Source organism: Coenobita brevimanus, chromosome 100 (assembly GCF_032717465.1).
Source record: "Coenobita brevimanus isolate Jiangsu-jjx chromosome 100, ASM3271746v2, whole genome shotgun sequence".
NCBI classification, from domain to species: domain Eukaryota; kingdom Metazoa; phylum Arthropoda; class Malacostraca; order Decapoda; family Coenobitidae; genus Coenobita; species Coenobita brevimanus.
Window position 1 is genome coordinate 26,790,587 of NC_137053.1, and position 15,370 is coordinate 26,805,956.

Below are 15,370 nucleotides of genomic sequence, written 5' to 3' on the forward strand. Positions count from 1 at the left end.
TAATAATCCTGAGATATGGGAAAAGTAAGGAATTAGGTGGTGAGGAGCAAGGGCTTTTTGGGAAGTGGACGGGATGTGTAGACTGGATTTTCTTCTGCGATGATAAGTGTGAAAGAATTTTGAGAAGGGAAAAAAGTTGTATGCTGTCTTCTTAGATCTAGAGTAGCTATAGAACAAACCTGGTAGAGAAGAAATGCATATGTGCTGAAATTATATGGAGTAGATGGGAAACTGCTGAATTCAGTACATGGGCACATGGGTGGTAGGGCGTGCGATGAGTGAACTAAGCCAGTTCATTAATTTGTATATTGGATTGAAACAGGATGAGTTATCCTTCCATGGTTATTCAGATTACATATACTGTATAAATAAATATATATATATATATATATATATATATATATATATATATATATATATATATATATATATTTATTTATTACCAGAAACAAAATAAAAGGTAGGTCAGTGAAAGTTGAAGTGTCTGTGGTGAGAGATACTAGGATTTGAAAATTAATTACCTGTACTGTTGTAAAGATGAGTGGAAGCAACAAAGCTTGGTGAATGACCTTGGAAGTGTGAATAAGGAACGAAGTTTGAAAGTGTAAATACTAAATAGAAATTCAGAGTATTGAAATAATGTAAATACACACTGAAAACAGTATTTACTTATAGAAGCATTTACGTATAAATGTATTTGAATATGCATTTAAGTACTAAAGTATTTACTTCAGCATTGCCCATCTCTGTTAACACATTTTATTAATGAACTTGATACCTTTATACTCGTATTCGATTTAGGAGAGTACCTTAGGAGAAAACTTAATCAAGGCTATGTCTTATCCCTCAGTTCCAAAGATCACCACGGAGCAGAGTAAAATTATATGACAGTATCATCAAGAAAATATGAAATACATGTTCGGAGTGAAGGGGAATGAGAGACTTTTTGAACTGATGGGGTTAAATATGGCCTGCTTTAACCTGACCCCTAAAAGAAGTTCCCCATGAGCGGAATAAGATCATCTGTGTTGATTAGGTGCAAAATAACAGATGTTATAGGGCTGAAACTGCTAACGATTCAACAACATTCATTCCACCATTCCACTTCATCTCATTCTTATCCCCGCCACTACTCTCCACCACCACTGCTCCATCTTTATCCTTGCACCTCTCAGTCTCATTCCATCACATCCCCACCACTGTTTCTCTACCTCTCCACCTCTGTTCCTTCTCCACTCCACCGTATTTCCATCACTCCATTACACTCCAAAACTCAACAACACTCCAGGTCATCATTAACACTCCCTCCAGCACATCACCTCCGCTACCTTGCTTACTCCACTACTCCACACGAACTCCACCGGTCCAGTGCCAAACCACACTCTCTCCACCATGCTTTTTTACACTTTCACCACTCTACACCTCCACCACCACCACTCCACACTCTCTCCAGTATCCACACCCTCCACCACTCAACACCCTCTCCACAAGTACTCCACATCCTAAACTCCACCACCCCACACCTATTCCACACCTCTCCACCACCACTCTACATTATCCATCACTACTCCACACTTTCTCCGTCACTAATCCACACCCTCGCCTCCTCCACTAAACACTCTCCACCTCTACTCCATATCTTCACATCCACTCCACACCCTCCGGCACAACTCCAAACCTCTCCGCCACTACTTCACATTCCACCATTATTCGCACCCTCTCCACTACCACTCCACCTCCTCTCCACCACCACTCCACAGTGTCCCCCACCACCAGCCTCCACCACAGCTACCGGATAATGCAGTAAGGGATATAGGACATAAGGAACCAACTGAACGTACATTGGGGTATCGTAATCCAGCCCCCCCTCCCCTCCTCTCTCTCTCTCTCTCTCTCTCTCTCTCTCTCTCTCTCTCTCACACACACACACACACACACACACACACACATATACAATCACTCAGTCATACCAAACACAGACAAAAAAACAAACACAAACACGAACACATACGCAAACACATACAAACACACAAACACGCACACAAACAAATACACACACAAACACACAAGCAAACACACAAACACACACACACACACACACACACACACACACACACACACACACACACACACACACACACACACACACACACACACACACACACACACAGTGAAAGTTTCAAAAAGAGCCTAAATTATAAAAAAGGAAACTACCATGACCTAATCAAGTACTTCTTAGAAATAGATTGGGTAAAGGAGCTTAGAGGACAAGATTGAAATGTTATATATAAAAAATTTTGTGAACTTTATGAAATAGGAGTCCAGAAGTACATTACACAGCACAGAGAAGCAGAAAAGAAAATGCAGAAATGGTTTAACACAGAATGTAAAAAATCAAAAGAGAAGAGAGATTTGTTGTGGAACAGATATAGAAGACACAATAGTGAGAGGGCATATAACAACTATAAAGAGGCAAGAAACGATTATAGAAGAATAAGGAGGGAAGCCCAAAGACAGTTTGAGGAAGATATCATAAATAAAAGTAGTGATCAACCGAAGCTATTTTACAGCTACATTCAAAGCAAAACCAAAGTAAAAGATAAAATACAATCCATTACGGACGAGGGACTCACCTATACACAGGAGAAGGATATTTGTGAAGCACTAAATAAGAATTTCCAATCGGTTTATACAGAAGAAAATGATTTTGAGGGGGATGATATGGAACATGCATGCCCACACATATTACCAGATATACAAATATCAGAAAAAGAAATACAGGAGGAGTTAATTAAATTAGACAAAGGAAAAGCAAATGGTCTTGATGAAATTTCATGTTGGGTGCTACATGAATGTGCAAAGGAGTTAAGTAAACCATCATCTTTAATATTCAAGGAATCCTTGAGACAAGGTAAACTACCTGATATTTGGAAGAAAGCAAACATTGTTCCCTTATTCAAGAAAGGGAATAGGCAAAATCCACTCAACTACCGACCAGTATCACTAACCAGTGTTGTAAGCAAGATATTAGAAAGGCTGATAAGAAATGTCTGGGTAATCATCTAGAAAAACACAATATGATAACAGAAAGATAGTTCGGTTTCAGGAAGGGAAAATCGTGTTTTACTAATCTGTTGAGCTACTATGATAGAGTAACAGGAACATTACAGAAAAGAGAAGGATGGGTGGACGGTATCTATTTAGATTTCAAGAAAGCATTTGACAGAGTACCGCACCAAAGACTTTATGGAAACTGTACCATCAAGGAGGAAATCGAGGCAAACTGTATTGTTGGATGCAAGATTTTCTCAAAAAAAAAAAAAAAAAAGGTAAATGAGAACAGTACTAAGGGGAAATTGCTCATCATGGAGGGAAGTGATTAGCAGAGTTCCACAGGGCTCAGTGCTGGCACCAATTATGTTTTTAGTGTATATAAATGACATAGATAGCAACATTGGAAATGATAGCTATCTAAATATGTTTGCTTGTGTTACAAAAATGCAATGGAGAATTACTAACGCAGACTCTTGTAAAGAGCTACAAGAAGAAATAAGTTCACGAATGGAGCAATATATGGGAAATGGAATTCAATGTGGACACGTGGCAAGTAATCAAGTTTGGTAAAAGTGGAAAAAGACCTGTTTGGGATTATAAGTTAGGAAGTAAAACCCTACACGCGTCAGAGAGAAGGACCTAGGTGTGATTATCAATAAGAGACTATTTCCGGCTGACCACTTCAGTGAGAAGGTACGGAACATGTATACACTGCTTGCAAATATGAGAGCTGCATTCACATACATAAATGAAGACATGCTAAGGAAGATAATATCATCATTCATCAGACCAACCCTGGACTATGCATCAGTAGTGTGGAGTCCTCATCTCGAAAAACACATAGATAAGATTGAAAAAGTTCAGAGGGCCGCTACCGGATGGGTACCAAGCTTAAGGGATCTAAACTACTAAGAGAGACTAGAAAAACTGAATCTACCTACATTACAGGAGCGAAGAAAAAGAGGAGACACGATTATGCTATATAAATACATATCAGGGAAGGAGAAAATAGACACAAATGATTACATAACCTATGGGGATGCATCAGCTAGAGGACACTGCAAAAATAAAATGCATAAAAAAAGAGGCGATAATGATGTAATGTAATTTAGTTTCCCAAATAGGTCAACTGATCAATGGAATGCACTACCGAATGAAATATGTGCCAAAACAATTCATAAATTTAAGGATATGTACGATAAAAATGGTTTAAGACACGGTACAGTATGAGGTTGACTCATTCCTGTAAAGATACAATTAGATAAGAACACACACACACACACACACACACACACACACACACACACACACACACACACACACACACACACACACACACACACACACACACACACACACACACACACACACATTTTTTCCAGGCTTTAAAAGAAATGGTCAGGGTAAAGGAACCTATAACTGCCCGTAGAAATCCTAAAGTTAAGCCCTTTCTGCTCTCAAGAAGCTCATTTAACTTCAGCTTCTCACAACTATCCATCCACTTTTAAATCATTGACATTAATTCTTCTGCATAAGCTTTTCTTAACATTTGCCCTGATTGATTCTCCCTATGTTTATGCATAGACTGATTCAAAATAATTAAGATAAATGATGCAAAATGCAGATGTTGGAATTAAAAAAAAAAAAAAAAAAGTTTGAGACATACATGCACAGCGGCGCCTTTCCTTTCCCCAACACATTAGTGGAAGGCTGACATCAAAAGCGTAAATACCCCAACTCCATGGAATTTTAATGAGATATACGTTTCGGCCCGTCCCATGAAATACATAAACTTGTTAATAAGTGAGTGAGGCGTTGCTCTTGCAATACGACTCTCTGATATCTGCTCGTATTCTCCATCCCACTCCGCCATCTTTTCCTCCACCCTTACTCAGCTACTTCTCTTTCCTCCCTCGCTCCACCACCTCTCCTTCCAAGAGAGCGCTGGAGATCCACGTTGCTAATACGTGCAAATCAAATTCCAAGGAATTTTACATTATATAAGAAAGAAAAAGGTTATGATTACATCAATAGCCCCTCTTGAAACGAACAATGGCAAACATACATAAAATGATGTTGAGATGGCAAACATTCTTAACGATTACTTTGCATCTGTTTTTGTAGTAGAAAACACCATAATAAGCCTACTGTCACCCATAAACCAAGCAAACAGCACTGTCCTAGTAACTATACTGTCATCAATCGCGATATCCTATAAGCCATAAATAGTCCAAACATAAACATAACCCTGGCCCTAATAAAATATCACCGAGAATTCTCAAAGAAGCAAAAAATATGTTATTGCTGCCACTCTATTGTATTTTGTTTTTCTCTTGGAGGGAACTGTTACTGCGGGCTCATGACCTTTGGTTCCTTCTTCCTTGCATAAAAAAAAAAAAAAAAAACTCACCGTCTTATTCAATAAATCGTTAAATACTGGGAAAGTCCCATGCGAATGGAAAGTAGCAAATGTAACACCAATTTTCAAAAAAAGAATTAAGTCGCTCCCAGGAAATTACAGACCAATCAGCTTAACATCAGTAGTGTGCAAATTAATGGAGACAATCATAAGAGATAAAACAGTTAATCATCTAGAAGAAAACAATATAATTAAAGACTCGCAGCATCGATCCAGACATCGACGTTCGTGCTTACTTACTGGACTTCTTCCATGATGTTTACAAATCACATGATGACTCAAGAGCAGTAGATATAATTTACCTCGACTTCCAGAAAGCATTTGACACTGTCCCTCACAAGCGTCTCGTAAGCAAAATAGAAGCCAATTGAAAAAAAAAAATAAATATGCAGAAATGGTTACAAGCCTGGCTTTCAGACCGAAAACAGCGAGTTGTAATAAATGGAATGGAATCTAAATGGTGTAATATGATTAGTGGAGTTTCCCAGGGGTCACTAGGCTACTTGGACCGATATTTTTTATTATCTGCATAAACGACATAGATAAGGGTCTAAAATGTAAAATATCCAAATATACTGATGATACTAAAATAACCAATAAAGCAAATACAACGTTACAGTGGCAGTAGTTACAAAATGACCTTAATACATTGGCAAGCTGGGCAGAAAAACGGCAAATGAAATTCAACATAGAAAAATGCAAAGTACGTCATATTGGAAATAACAACTTCCATGCGAATGAACAATATCCAATTATCAAGTACAGCCAACGAATAGGATCTTGGTGTGATAGTATCAAATGACCTAAAACCGAGTAAGCATTGCACCGAGGCGGTTAAAATTGCAAACAAGTTGGTGGGGTTTATTGGAAGAACCTTCGAGTTTAAATCAGAAAAAGTCATACTTTCCTTGTACAGCTAGTGCGCCCCCATCTTCAATATTGTGTGAGGTTCTGGTCTTCGTACTACAGAAAGGACATAGAAAAATTAGAGAAAATACAGCCAATCACAAAAATGATACCACGACTGAGAAATAAACCATATGAAGAACGCCTTGAAGAACTTAAATTATTTAGTCTAAAGAAACGCAGGTTAAGAGGTTAACTTAATGAAGTTTTCAATATCATGAAGGGATATTACAACGTAGACATGAATAAATATTTTGAAATATACCGATCGAGTCAAACCAGAAGTAATGGCTGCAAAATTAAGGGAAAGCGATTCCATTCCCATGATGCAAAAGACTTCTTCAACAGAGTCGTGAATATCTGAAACAGATTACCCTCAGATACCGTGAACAGTATCTCAGTTAAGACGTTTAATAACAAAACAAATAGGTACTTGCACAAGAATCCTCAGCTGACTGTTTTTGTCCGAATAACTTACTTTTACCAGCTACTCATAAGTTTATTCCCCTCCTGTCTACAAGATTCTCTGTAAACTTAACATACCCATACACAGCATCTCGTTGTGTGATTATATATTGGTCACTTTAACAAAGGCAAGTAGTATAAGTACAAACTAAGATCTGCACAGATAGCCCTGAGTTAACGGTCACTACTCTTACTTTCGACCTGTGATGGGTTGCTGGTCACTGAGGGTCCCTGTTAGTTAAGTGACCACAATCGGGATTTTTTAATGTACCAAAGGTCGCTGCATCAGAAGGTAACTTGTGTACTTGTCCCGCAGGGGAACGTTTCTTGTCACACTAGACTGATCGGAGCTGAGGCCTGAATGACTGTTGTCTACCTTAAAAGTGCTAGGCAAGGCTGCCGCACCACCCCAGAACATCCACACCGTGCACTGTGCAGTTACCACGCTATGTCTACAGACGTCCCGTTCACTCATTGTACCCGTACATGATGTCATGACTTATTTATTATTTATTTGATTATTCATATAACTTTATCACTTTCTCTTACAGGTAGGTTACAGATAAAGTACTATAGAATGTACCATTTCCTTTTCGGTCTTTCCTATGAAATTTCCATGTCAGTTTTTCCATGCTGCATGGAGGTTTTTCTCACTTTGTCCTGCCAGTTTTATCAGGAGGGTTTGGAGGCGGGGGGAGCCTTCTTGCTTTACTATCCTTATCCTTCAGCGTGTAGAATTAGATCTCGTAGTCATAGTCTACTCTGTACCAAGCAGCCCCTAAAGGACCATAAGGTCTGTCGCTGTTTGCTTTCCTTTGTATTCTTGCCTTTGCATTCCGTCTTCACCACCTCTCCCCCCATTCTCTCTCCCCCACCTCTCTTTCCTTCCTCACTCCACCATCTCTTTCCTCACCCTCACTCCAACAACTGTTCTTCCTCTCTCGGTCCAACATTTCGATCTCTCTCTCTCTCTCTCTCTCTCTCTCTCTCTCTCTCTCTCTCTCTCTCTCTCTCTCTCTCTCTCTCTCTCTCTCTCTCTCTCTCTCTCTCTCTCTCTCTCTCTCTCTCTCACTCCACTACCTTCTCCTCCACCCTCACTCCATCACTTCGCCAGCATTACCCACTACCTCACCACTCCATCTCGTCTCCACCTTTTCCGTCCCTCGCCACTTGATACACTCCCCTCCACCACTTCACCTTAATCCTTTCACCATATTACATATATTCTTCTACCGCCTTACTTCCATCCCTCTACTGCTAACCCCCATCCCTCCACCATATTATGTCCGTCCTTGCACCATTTAGGCATTTACTTCCATCCTTCCCCAGCATTATCTCCATCCTTTGTATATCCGTCCCTCCACCGCTTTATCTCCATCTCTCCACCGCTTTATCTCCATCCCTCCTCCACTTTATATCCACCTCTCTGTCATTTCGTATCCATCCCTTCATCATATTATCTCCGTTCATTTTATGTGTCCATCCACAACTTTATCTTCATCCATCCACCCCTCTATTTTGCACACCTCCCTACCTTACCAACGCCTCTCCACCACTCCCCCTCCACCTCTCCACCAGTCATCTTAAATACTGTACCACTCAACCATGCCTACCGATCTACCATTCTCCCATTAATGTCTTTCATTGATGTACTGAACTTCTTTCCATCAGTCCACCATATCACATCCATCTTGAACATCTCCACCTCTCCACCATTGCCACCCTCACCACTCCCCTCTGCCTCTCCATCACGCCATGCTGCCCCTCCACGACCCCACCATCTCTCCACTACATAATTTTTCTACACAGCTAAACATTATCTTTGACCCTTCAGTCCCATGACGTCTTTTTCACCCTGTTCTTGCTAACAGCAGATTATTTTAATCGGCTTAGGGGCGACTTTTCAAACTACGAGTGTTAAATATATTCATTATTAACGTTTCCATTAGTGGACTTGAAGAAAATGTTAATTGTTGCGTCTGGTGATAGCAAGAATAAAATAAAAAAGAAGACATCGTCTGATTCCAGTTAAATTCATTATAACTTCGCTTGATAAACCATACGTTGAAGATTGTTTGAGTATTTTTCATTGGAATCCATTCATAGACGGTGGAAGAACTGAGTGTTGGAACCTCCTCGAGGGAAAAACATTAGGCTGCTAAAATTTTGATGAGGGAGGCCTTTCTATTTATCAGTTATTAGCTAAGAGTCAATGAGGCACACTTAACTGCTTCCTTGGCCTTTCTTAGTTTTCTTTTTCTTCTTCTTTTAGGTACAGCTGCATTTTTAAAGGTTTGTCTTTCTTTGCCTTGGATGTGTTGTTGTCATTAAAGATGACCAGTTTTTGCCACTACAGTAGGTAAGTAAAATAGCTTACAGAGGAATATCGAAGTGCTTCCAGCAGATAAACATGTCACTATCATCAGAAAACGAGAAGTTATCATTCTATGACTCTAAATCACCTGTTGTTATAGCTATAAATTCTTTACCTTAACATTTGTAGTAAGAAAATTATTGAAAACTTGTAGGATTATATAACTGTCCAACACTCAAAAGCGTATGTGTAACTTGCAATATTCTGCCTTGATTTTTGGAACGGACACTATGCATAGCAAACCTGCCAACACATTAAAATAAATTACAATGCCAGTATTACAGTACAATCTTTTTAAAACACAATAATTAGCTCCTCTTCAAATTATGAGAACTCATGGGTAACATTTATTAGTTGGTGAACGCGAGTAGAGGGTTACACAAAAAAGAGAATATTGGTAAATAATGTTTCTTTCCCCTGGGTCGGGGTAGGTAGCTGAGTGCCAGAGATCAGTTGTAAACCTGCTCTTTTCATTGATTGTCAATGATTCTGATGTACGATTATACAACTTTATACAGAAATCCGTTTACTATTTAAAAATCCAATCAACCATTCTACTGTGATTGTCATCGACTCTCCCAACGCCTTTTAATTTCTTGTATTTCCAAAACCTTGTTATTTATTTATTTATTTATTTTTTATGGAGGAATCTGAGGCTGACAGAATGCAGTATATGTGTTTTCCAAAGAAATTCGAATAAAAGAAAAAGGCCAAAAATAAGATCCGTTCTTGCAGTGGAGAGTTCGAGACACAGTGCATTGACTCCACCCTGTTCAGCAGTGCTGCATGTGGTGTATCCTTTAGTTCTGTCACGGACAATGTTTTAGATTTACCAGAAACTTCATTCTTCCATCATTCTGTTCACCGCAGTCTTCCACATGACTAATTCTGTACCACCAACAATACACAATTCAGTCTTTCATCGATATCCGGTATCGTGAGAGTCTTTTCCTCGAGATACTCTTAATAGTTTTTAATACTTTGTCTGAAAAATCGACTTTTCGGAGATCGGCTGCCATGTACAGACCCCGTGCTGTCTTTAGGCGTACTCATTTCCTGATTTCAAGCATGATTTATATTTCCCTGAGTGGAGTCCAGGTCGTGTGTGTGTGTGTGTATTATTACAGCAATTCTAAGTAGGGAGGTAAATGCTATTCATCCCTTCAGCTCGTCTCTCTCTCTCTCTCTCTCTCTCTCTCTCTCTCTCTCTCTCTCTTTCCGCCATTAACGCTGTCCCCCACTTTGCCTCGCAGTCGCCCCCCGCGTGACACTGAAGCGGGGGTACAGCCAGACCCAGCGGCCGGTGACGGAGGGAGAGGATGTGTTCTTCGAGTGTGAGGTGGCCAGCAACCCTCCCCCCGACACCATCACCTGGTTCAAGGATGTCAGTATTTACCTCTCTTATACAGTGGTTCATTACTCTGAGGCCCCAGAAAAATGCTAATATAACCGTTATTAGTGAACGGATTTAAATGATACCCTCGTCATACAAACTTCAATCTGTCAGACATATACTGTATATAAGAAATTTTCCTACATTTGAAATATGTTGGAAATGATTTTTTCCCCCTTTTGCCACAAAGGCGATGAAGGAGCATCGGTTCGTCAATTACCGTATCGATAACTAACAACGAAGTTTTTTATTCCCCTGATTTTTTTTCCCCGTGACAGTGGGGTCACCTCATAGGAAAAGGATTTAAACTGTCAATATTAGGTAAATTGTAGCTATCCGAGTGGATAAATTCCAAAGGAAAACCCTAGTTTGCAACACTTGGTTCAGATATGTTTAAACGCCGAACGGGATCGCTTTCAAAATTTGATATAACCATGGATAAATTGTAATGAAGTGAAGAAAGGAACTACCAACTTTCATCTAATTCATAACAAAAATATTTAAATAATTCTGGGGCCCTTGAGTGATTCACCTTATAGTTGTATTATACGTGTTTGTACCTCTACTGAACATATTTTGTGTCTTTTACGGCTGCCTACCGTTTATTCGCGGTACCTGTTTGATTTCTGCATTATACACGTTTTATTCGTGTTACGGCGCAGAAGAGGGGCGCCTTCACGCGTTGGCACCAATATAGCCGGACAGTAAGTATGTCACACAAATGTCTCTCTATGCCCATAAAGGGGGATGTTGAACTGCATAAGGGTATTTTCAGCCAGCAGTCCACTGAGTTCAAGTCCAGATGATCCTGAGGCAACAGCAGCAACATCAACAACATTCTTTTTATACCGCTTCTACCTTCTTAGTAAATCTGCTGTACCTTTGTTTACTTTTTTCAATTTATATTGGTTAATGCTGTTATTTCGGTTTTATACCTACATTTCAAGTGTTTTATACCTATAGTATACTTTTTAATACCTGCTCTATGCACGTAACATCTGCTTTATATTTGCTTTGTCCATGTTTTATCTGTTGCATGCATGCTTTATACAGGTTCTATATCTGTCTCATGCCTGTTTTATACATGTTTTATACATGCGTTAAACTTTTTTTTTTTTTACCTGGTGTATTTAATACCTGCTTTTTCCCCCACATATCCTGTACCTGCCTAATGTATTTTTTTTTTTTATACTCAACACTCATCATATGTTTATTTTACATACTTCTGCCTTTCTCATACCTTCCTCATACCTACCTCATTCATAAGTGGATCGTTCACACCTGTCTTAGTCACACCTCCTTCACTAGCACTTGCCCAACGCACACCAGCCTCCTTCACACTTGCCTCCTTCACACTTGCCTCACTCACACTATCCTCACTTACACTTTCCTCACTTACACTTTCCTCACTCACACATGCTTCACTCACATTCATCTCATTCACACCTGCGTCAATCTCGCTTGCCTTACTCATAGCTGCCTCGCTTAAACTTGCCTTAATCACAGCAGCTTCATCCACGCCTGCCTCATTCACACCTACCTCATTCATCTGTCTCGTTCACACCTACCATACATTTAGCTCAGACACACTCACAACCGCCTCATTCAGTCCTGCCTTACTCACATGTACACCTGTGTCACTCAAACCTGCTTGTCACAGATACCCCTGCCTCATTCATACCAGGTTCACTCACATGCACATCTCCCTCGTTTTTATCTTCCCCAGTCACTCCTGCCAGAGTTACGCATGTCGAACTCACTTTGTTCATTCACACTGATATCACTCATTCATCTATTTTTCATCCTATACATACTTCTTTCTCACATACAATCACAGTTTTTCACACCTTTAAATCGTCTCTCACCCACTCTCCCACAGCGACTTTAACCTCACATATTTTCTTCTCTCTTCTTAGCCTTGCTTCTCTCACACACAGACTCACTCACAATTTCTCATTCGTCATACTCAAAATGCCACAAAACTGTCCTGCCTCGTGTAATTTCCCCAAGCGCTAATTTCTACATTGGCTGAAAACGTTTAGAAAATTATTTAGTGATTCATATTACACTGCGGGGCTTTGAATAAGCTCTGCCAGACTGTGCAGCCCCACTCTACAATGGTAGACTGTATGAAACCCTGAGACTCACAGCAACCAAAAATAACATTTAGTTAGCCCTGACAAAAGGAAGGACAACTTTAATAGCCACATCCACCTCTACAGAAATCTAAGGCGAAAGAAATATTTACTTAAAGGAGAGGAGTTCCCCGGAATCCTACCCTGACTCACACCTGGTCCAGGTGGAGGTGTATTACTGTTCAAATGTTCGTTTTTCTTGGTGAAAAAACAGTGATGGTGCACACCGCCTGTGTCGCCCCACCCACACCCACCCTAGAGTCCGCCTGTCCTGCAGGAGACGAAAGAGTCCGACCCTGCCTAAAGCCTGGTTCAGGGACAAGTCTACCATTGTGCAAAATTTCATTTTCCTGGATAAAATAAAGACATCACTGAATATCATCGATGACCGAAACCCCCGGGATCTGCCTTTCCATAGGGGTGATCTTAATCTTTGAGATCTCACAGTATTCTAAGGCTGGCTCGAATGGAAGTCTACCGCTGGGTAAAATATTTTTCTTCTGTTTTAAAACGTGGCACTGCCCTTCTGGGGCCAAGCACCCCAGTGGACTGCCCTACCATGCGCGGCAGGGAGGTCCCACTCTGCCTAAAACCTCGTCTGGATGGAGGTTGGGCACTCTACAAAGTTTCTTATTTCCAGTTAAAAAGGGCCATGCATGCCGGCGTTGCCCGGGATCCTAGGGGTCCTCCACCCTCATGGAGGCAGTCCCTGGGCACAGATACATAGACGTATTTCAGGCGTCGTTACCAACGGCTGCAAATCAGCAACCCCATACACAAAAAATTCAGACAATCATCCGGTGCTTAACTTACAGTGGCGAAATAAGGCAGGATAAAGGAGTAGCCAAGTTACAGCCTGTTTACCAACTACAGATAAAATCCCCCAAAGTTTCTGTTCTGGATTTTCACTGTGAAATATGTATGCAATATACGCTGGAGCTAAACAAGTTACAATATATCAAACATTGTTATTGTGTAGTAAGAAGCTTGTGAATTAGGACATAAAAAGAAAGTAAGGTACGTGATTTCAGACAACAGCCAACCCACGTCAAGCTAGGAGTGTACAGTTTAGTCTCATTTTAACCTACCTATAAAGTGATAAATTCATGTGTTTACTAGAACTTCTCAGAGCAAAGATGATAAAGCAGTGTGAGGGCTGGAGGCTGCTAACCCTCGTCGTTTATACATTTTTCTGTGTTGTATGGCCTAGCATTAAATTTGTGATACCAGTCAGGATATCACAGACGTTTCTGCCTTATGTTTTAGAATGGTCTTTAGGGTATATGGCCATAGACGATACATAGAAATATTACCTACGTGACTCATGGGTCTGGGGCTGGCTAGGTTATTCATCATGGTCTGAATAATTCCCACTAACCACTTACAGTAGTAAAACTTAACACAAGTGGATGGAGCACAACAATGAACGCTTAAGCGCCGAGTGACGTGTACTTGTATATTTACACACGCAGCAGAAGAGGTTGTCAGTGCTCGCATAAGCTTTTGCGTCATGGTTTGAAGCCCTTCCCAATATTTAACATGTCTGTTGTCTCATGGCAACCCAGAAGCATGCACTGATCCAGGCAGCTAGTCACCTCTGAAACATGGTAGGGTTAGGTGTATTTTTCTGCTTCAGTGGTGTCCAATTCATCATTCGATGTGCTGACCACTCGTCCTCAACGCCTCACAAACTGCCCACACGCGAATTAGCCAGTCAAACAGACGTACGATGGTGATAATGAATTATGAAAATGGATTCTTTTGGCTAGATATGCAGGGAGGTGGAGCTGTGGTCACAGACCTCTCACATGATCGAACACTCTCTAGCACTTAGGCAAAAAGGTATGCTGCTTGCTCATCTCTGTACTAGTCAACGCCCGCACCTGGAGATCTGAGGACACTTGCGTCAGTGAGAGGAAGAAATGATGTCTAGCTGCTGACATATTACGATGTGAAGATAAACAATTTCGGCCAAAACCCTCGTAAGAGCTAGTGGTTCATGGCATAGTATTGCCGGAGTCTGTGGGTTAACCACATCTGTGTTGGAACTGTAGTAGAAGAAAATCGCCATAAAATACAGAACTGAAGAACAGTACCAAATTCTCAACAGGCCAAACAAGTTTAGAAGTACAATAAAAATTTACCTCACGTAAAGGCTGTCAATGCAGGAAATGATGGAGAGAGTGGGAATTTATCTCTATGTTCGTCTGTGAAGAGTTCGTGAAATATAATACAGATACCCAGCTGATCCACTCCAAATCAGTAATGAAAACCTCTAATGATGTTGTATTCTCGTGTCATGAGTCTTACTCGGTGTGAGGCACTGACTTCACATATTTTCGACATACAGGGCAAGATGGGCCTATACTCGTAAAGATCAACTACTAGTGTTTCTGCCGTTCTGGAACTTTTTTTTCTATGTGAATCGAGACCGATCATCCGTCTCATTGGGTTATGTTTGTGTCTGATACATCTTATTCAGTGGTACTATCTCTGTAACTTGTATATATATATATTTTTTTAAATAGCCGATGAGAGGCACATCAGCTGCAACTAAACACATAGCTCTCCTACAGCAGCCTCACCCCCTTCTTAATGTCACCATTATCATCACCTTGTATTTT

At 40.4% G+C, this 15,370-nt stretch overlaps 1 protein-coding gene across 1 annotated transcript in view; it reads left to right on the forward strand.

The window, feature by feature from the left end:
• Nucleotides 1-15,370, forward strand: part of LOC145414612 (synaptogenesis protein syg-2-like) — a 1,004,755-nt gene that overhangs the window by 878,142 nt on the left and 111,243 nt on the right. Inside the window, exon 9 of the mRNA XM_080284139.1 lies at nt 10,472-10,602. Coding sequence (XP_080140265.1) covers nt 10,472-10,602 — 131 coding nt within the window. The remainder of the gene's footprint in view (nt 1-10,471; nt 10,603-15,370) is intronic.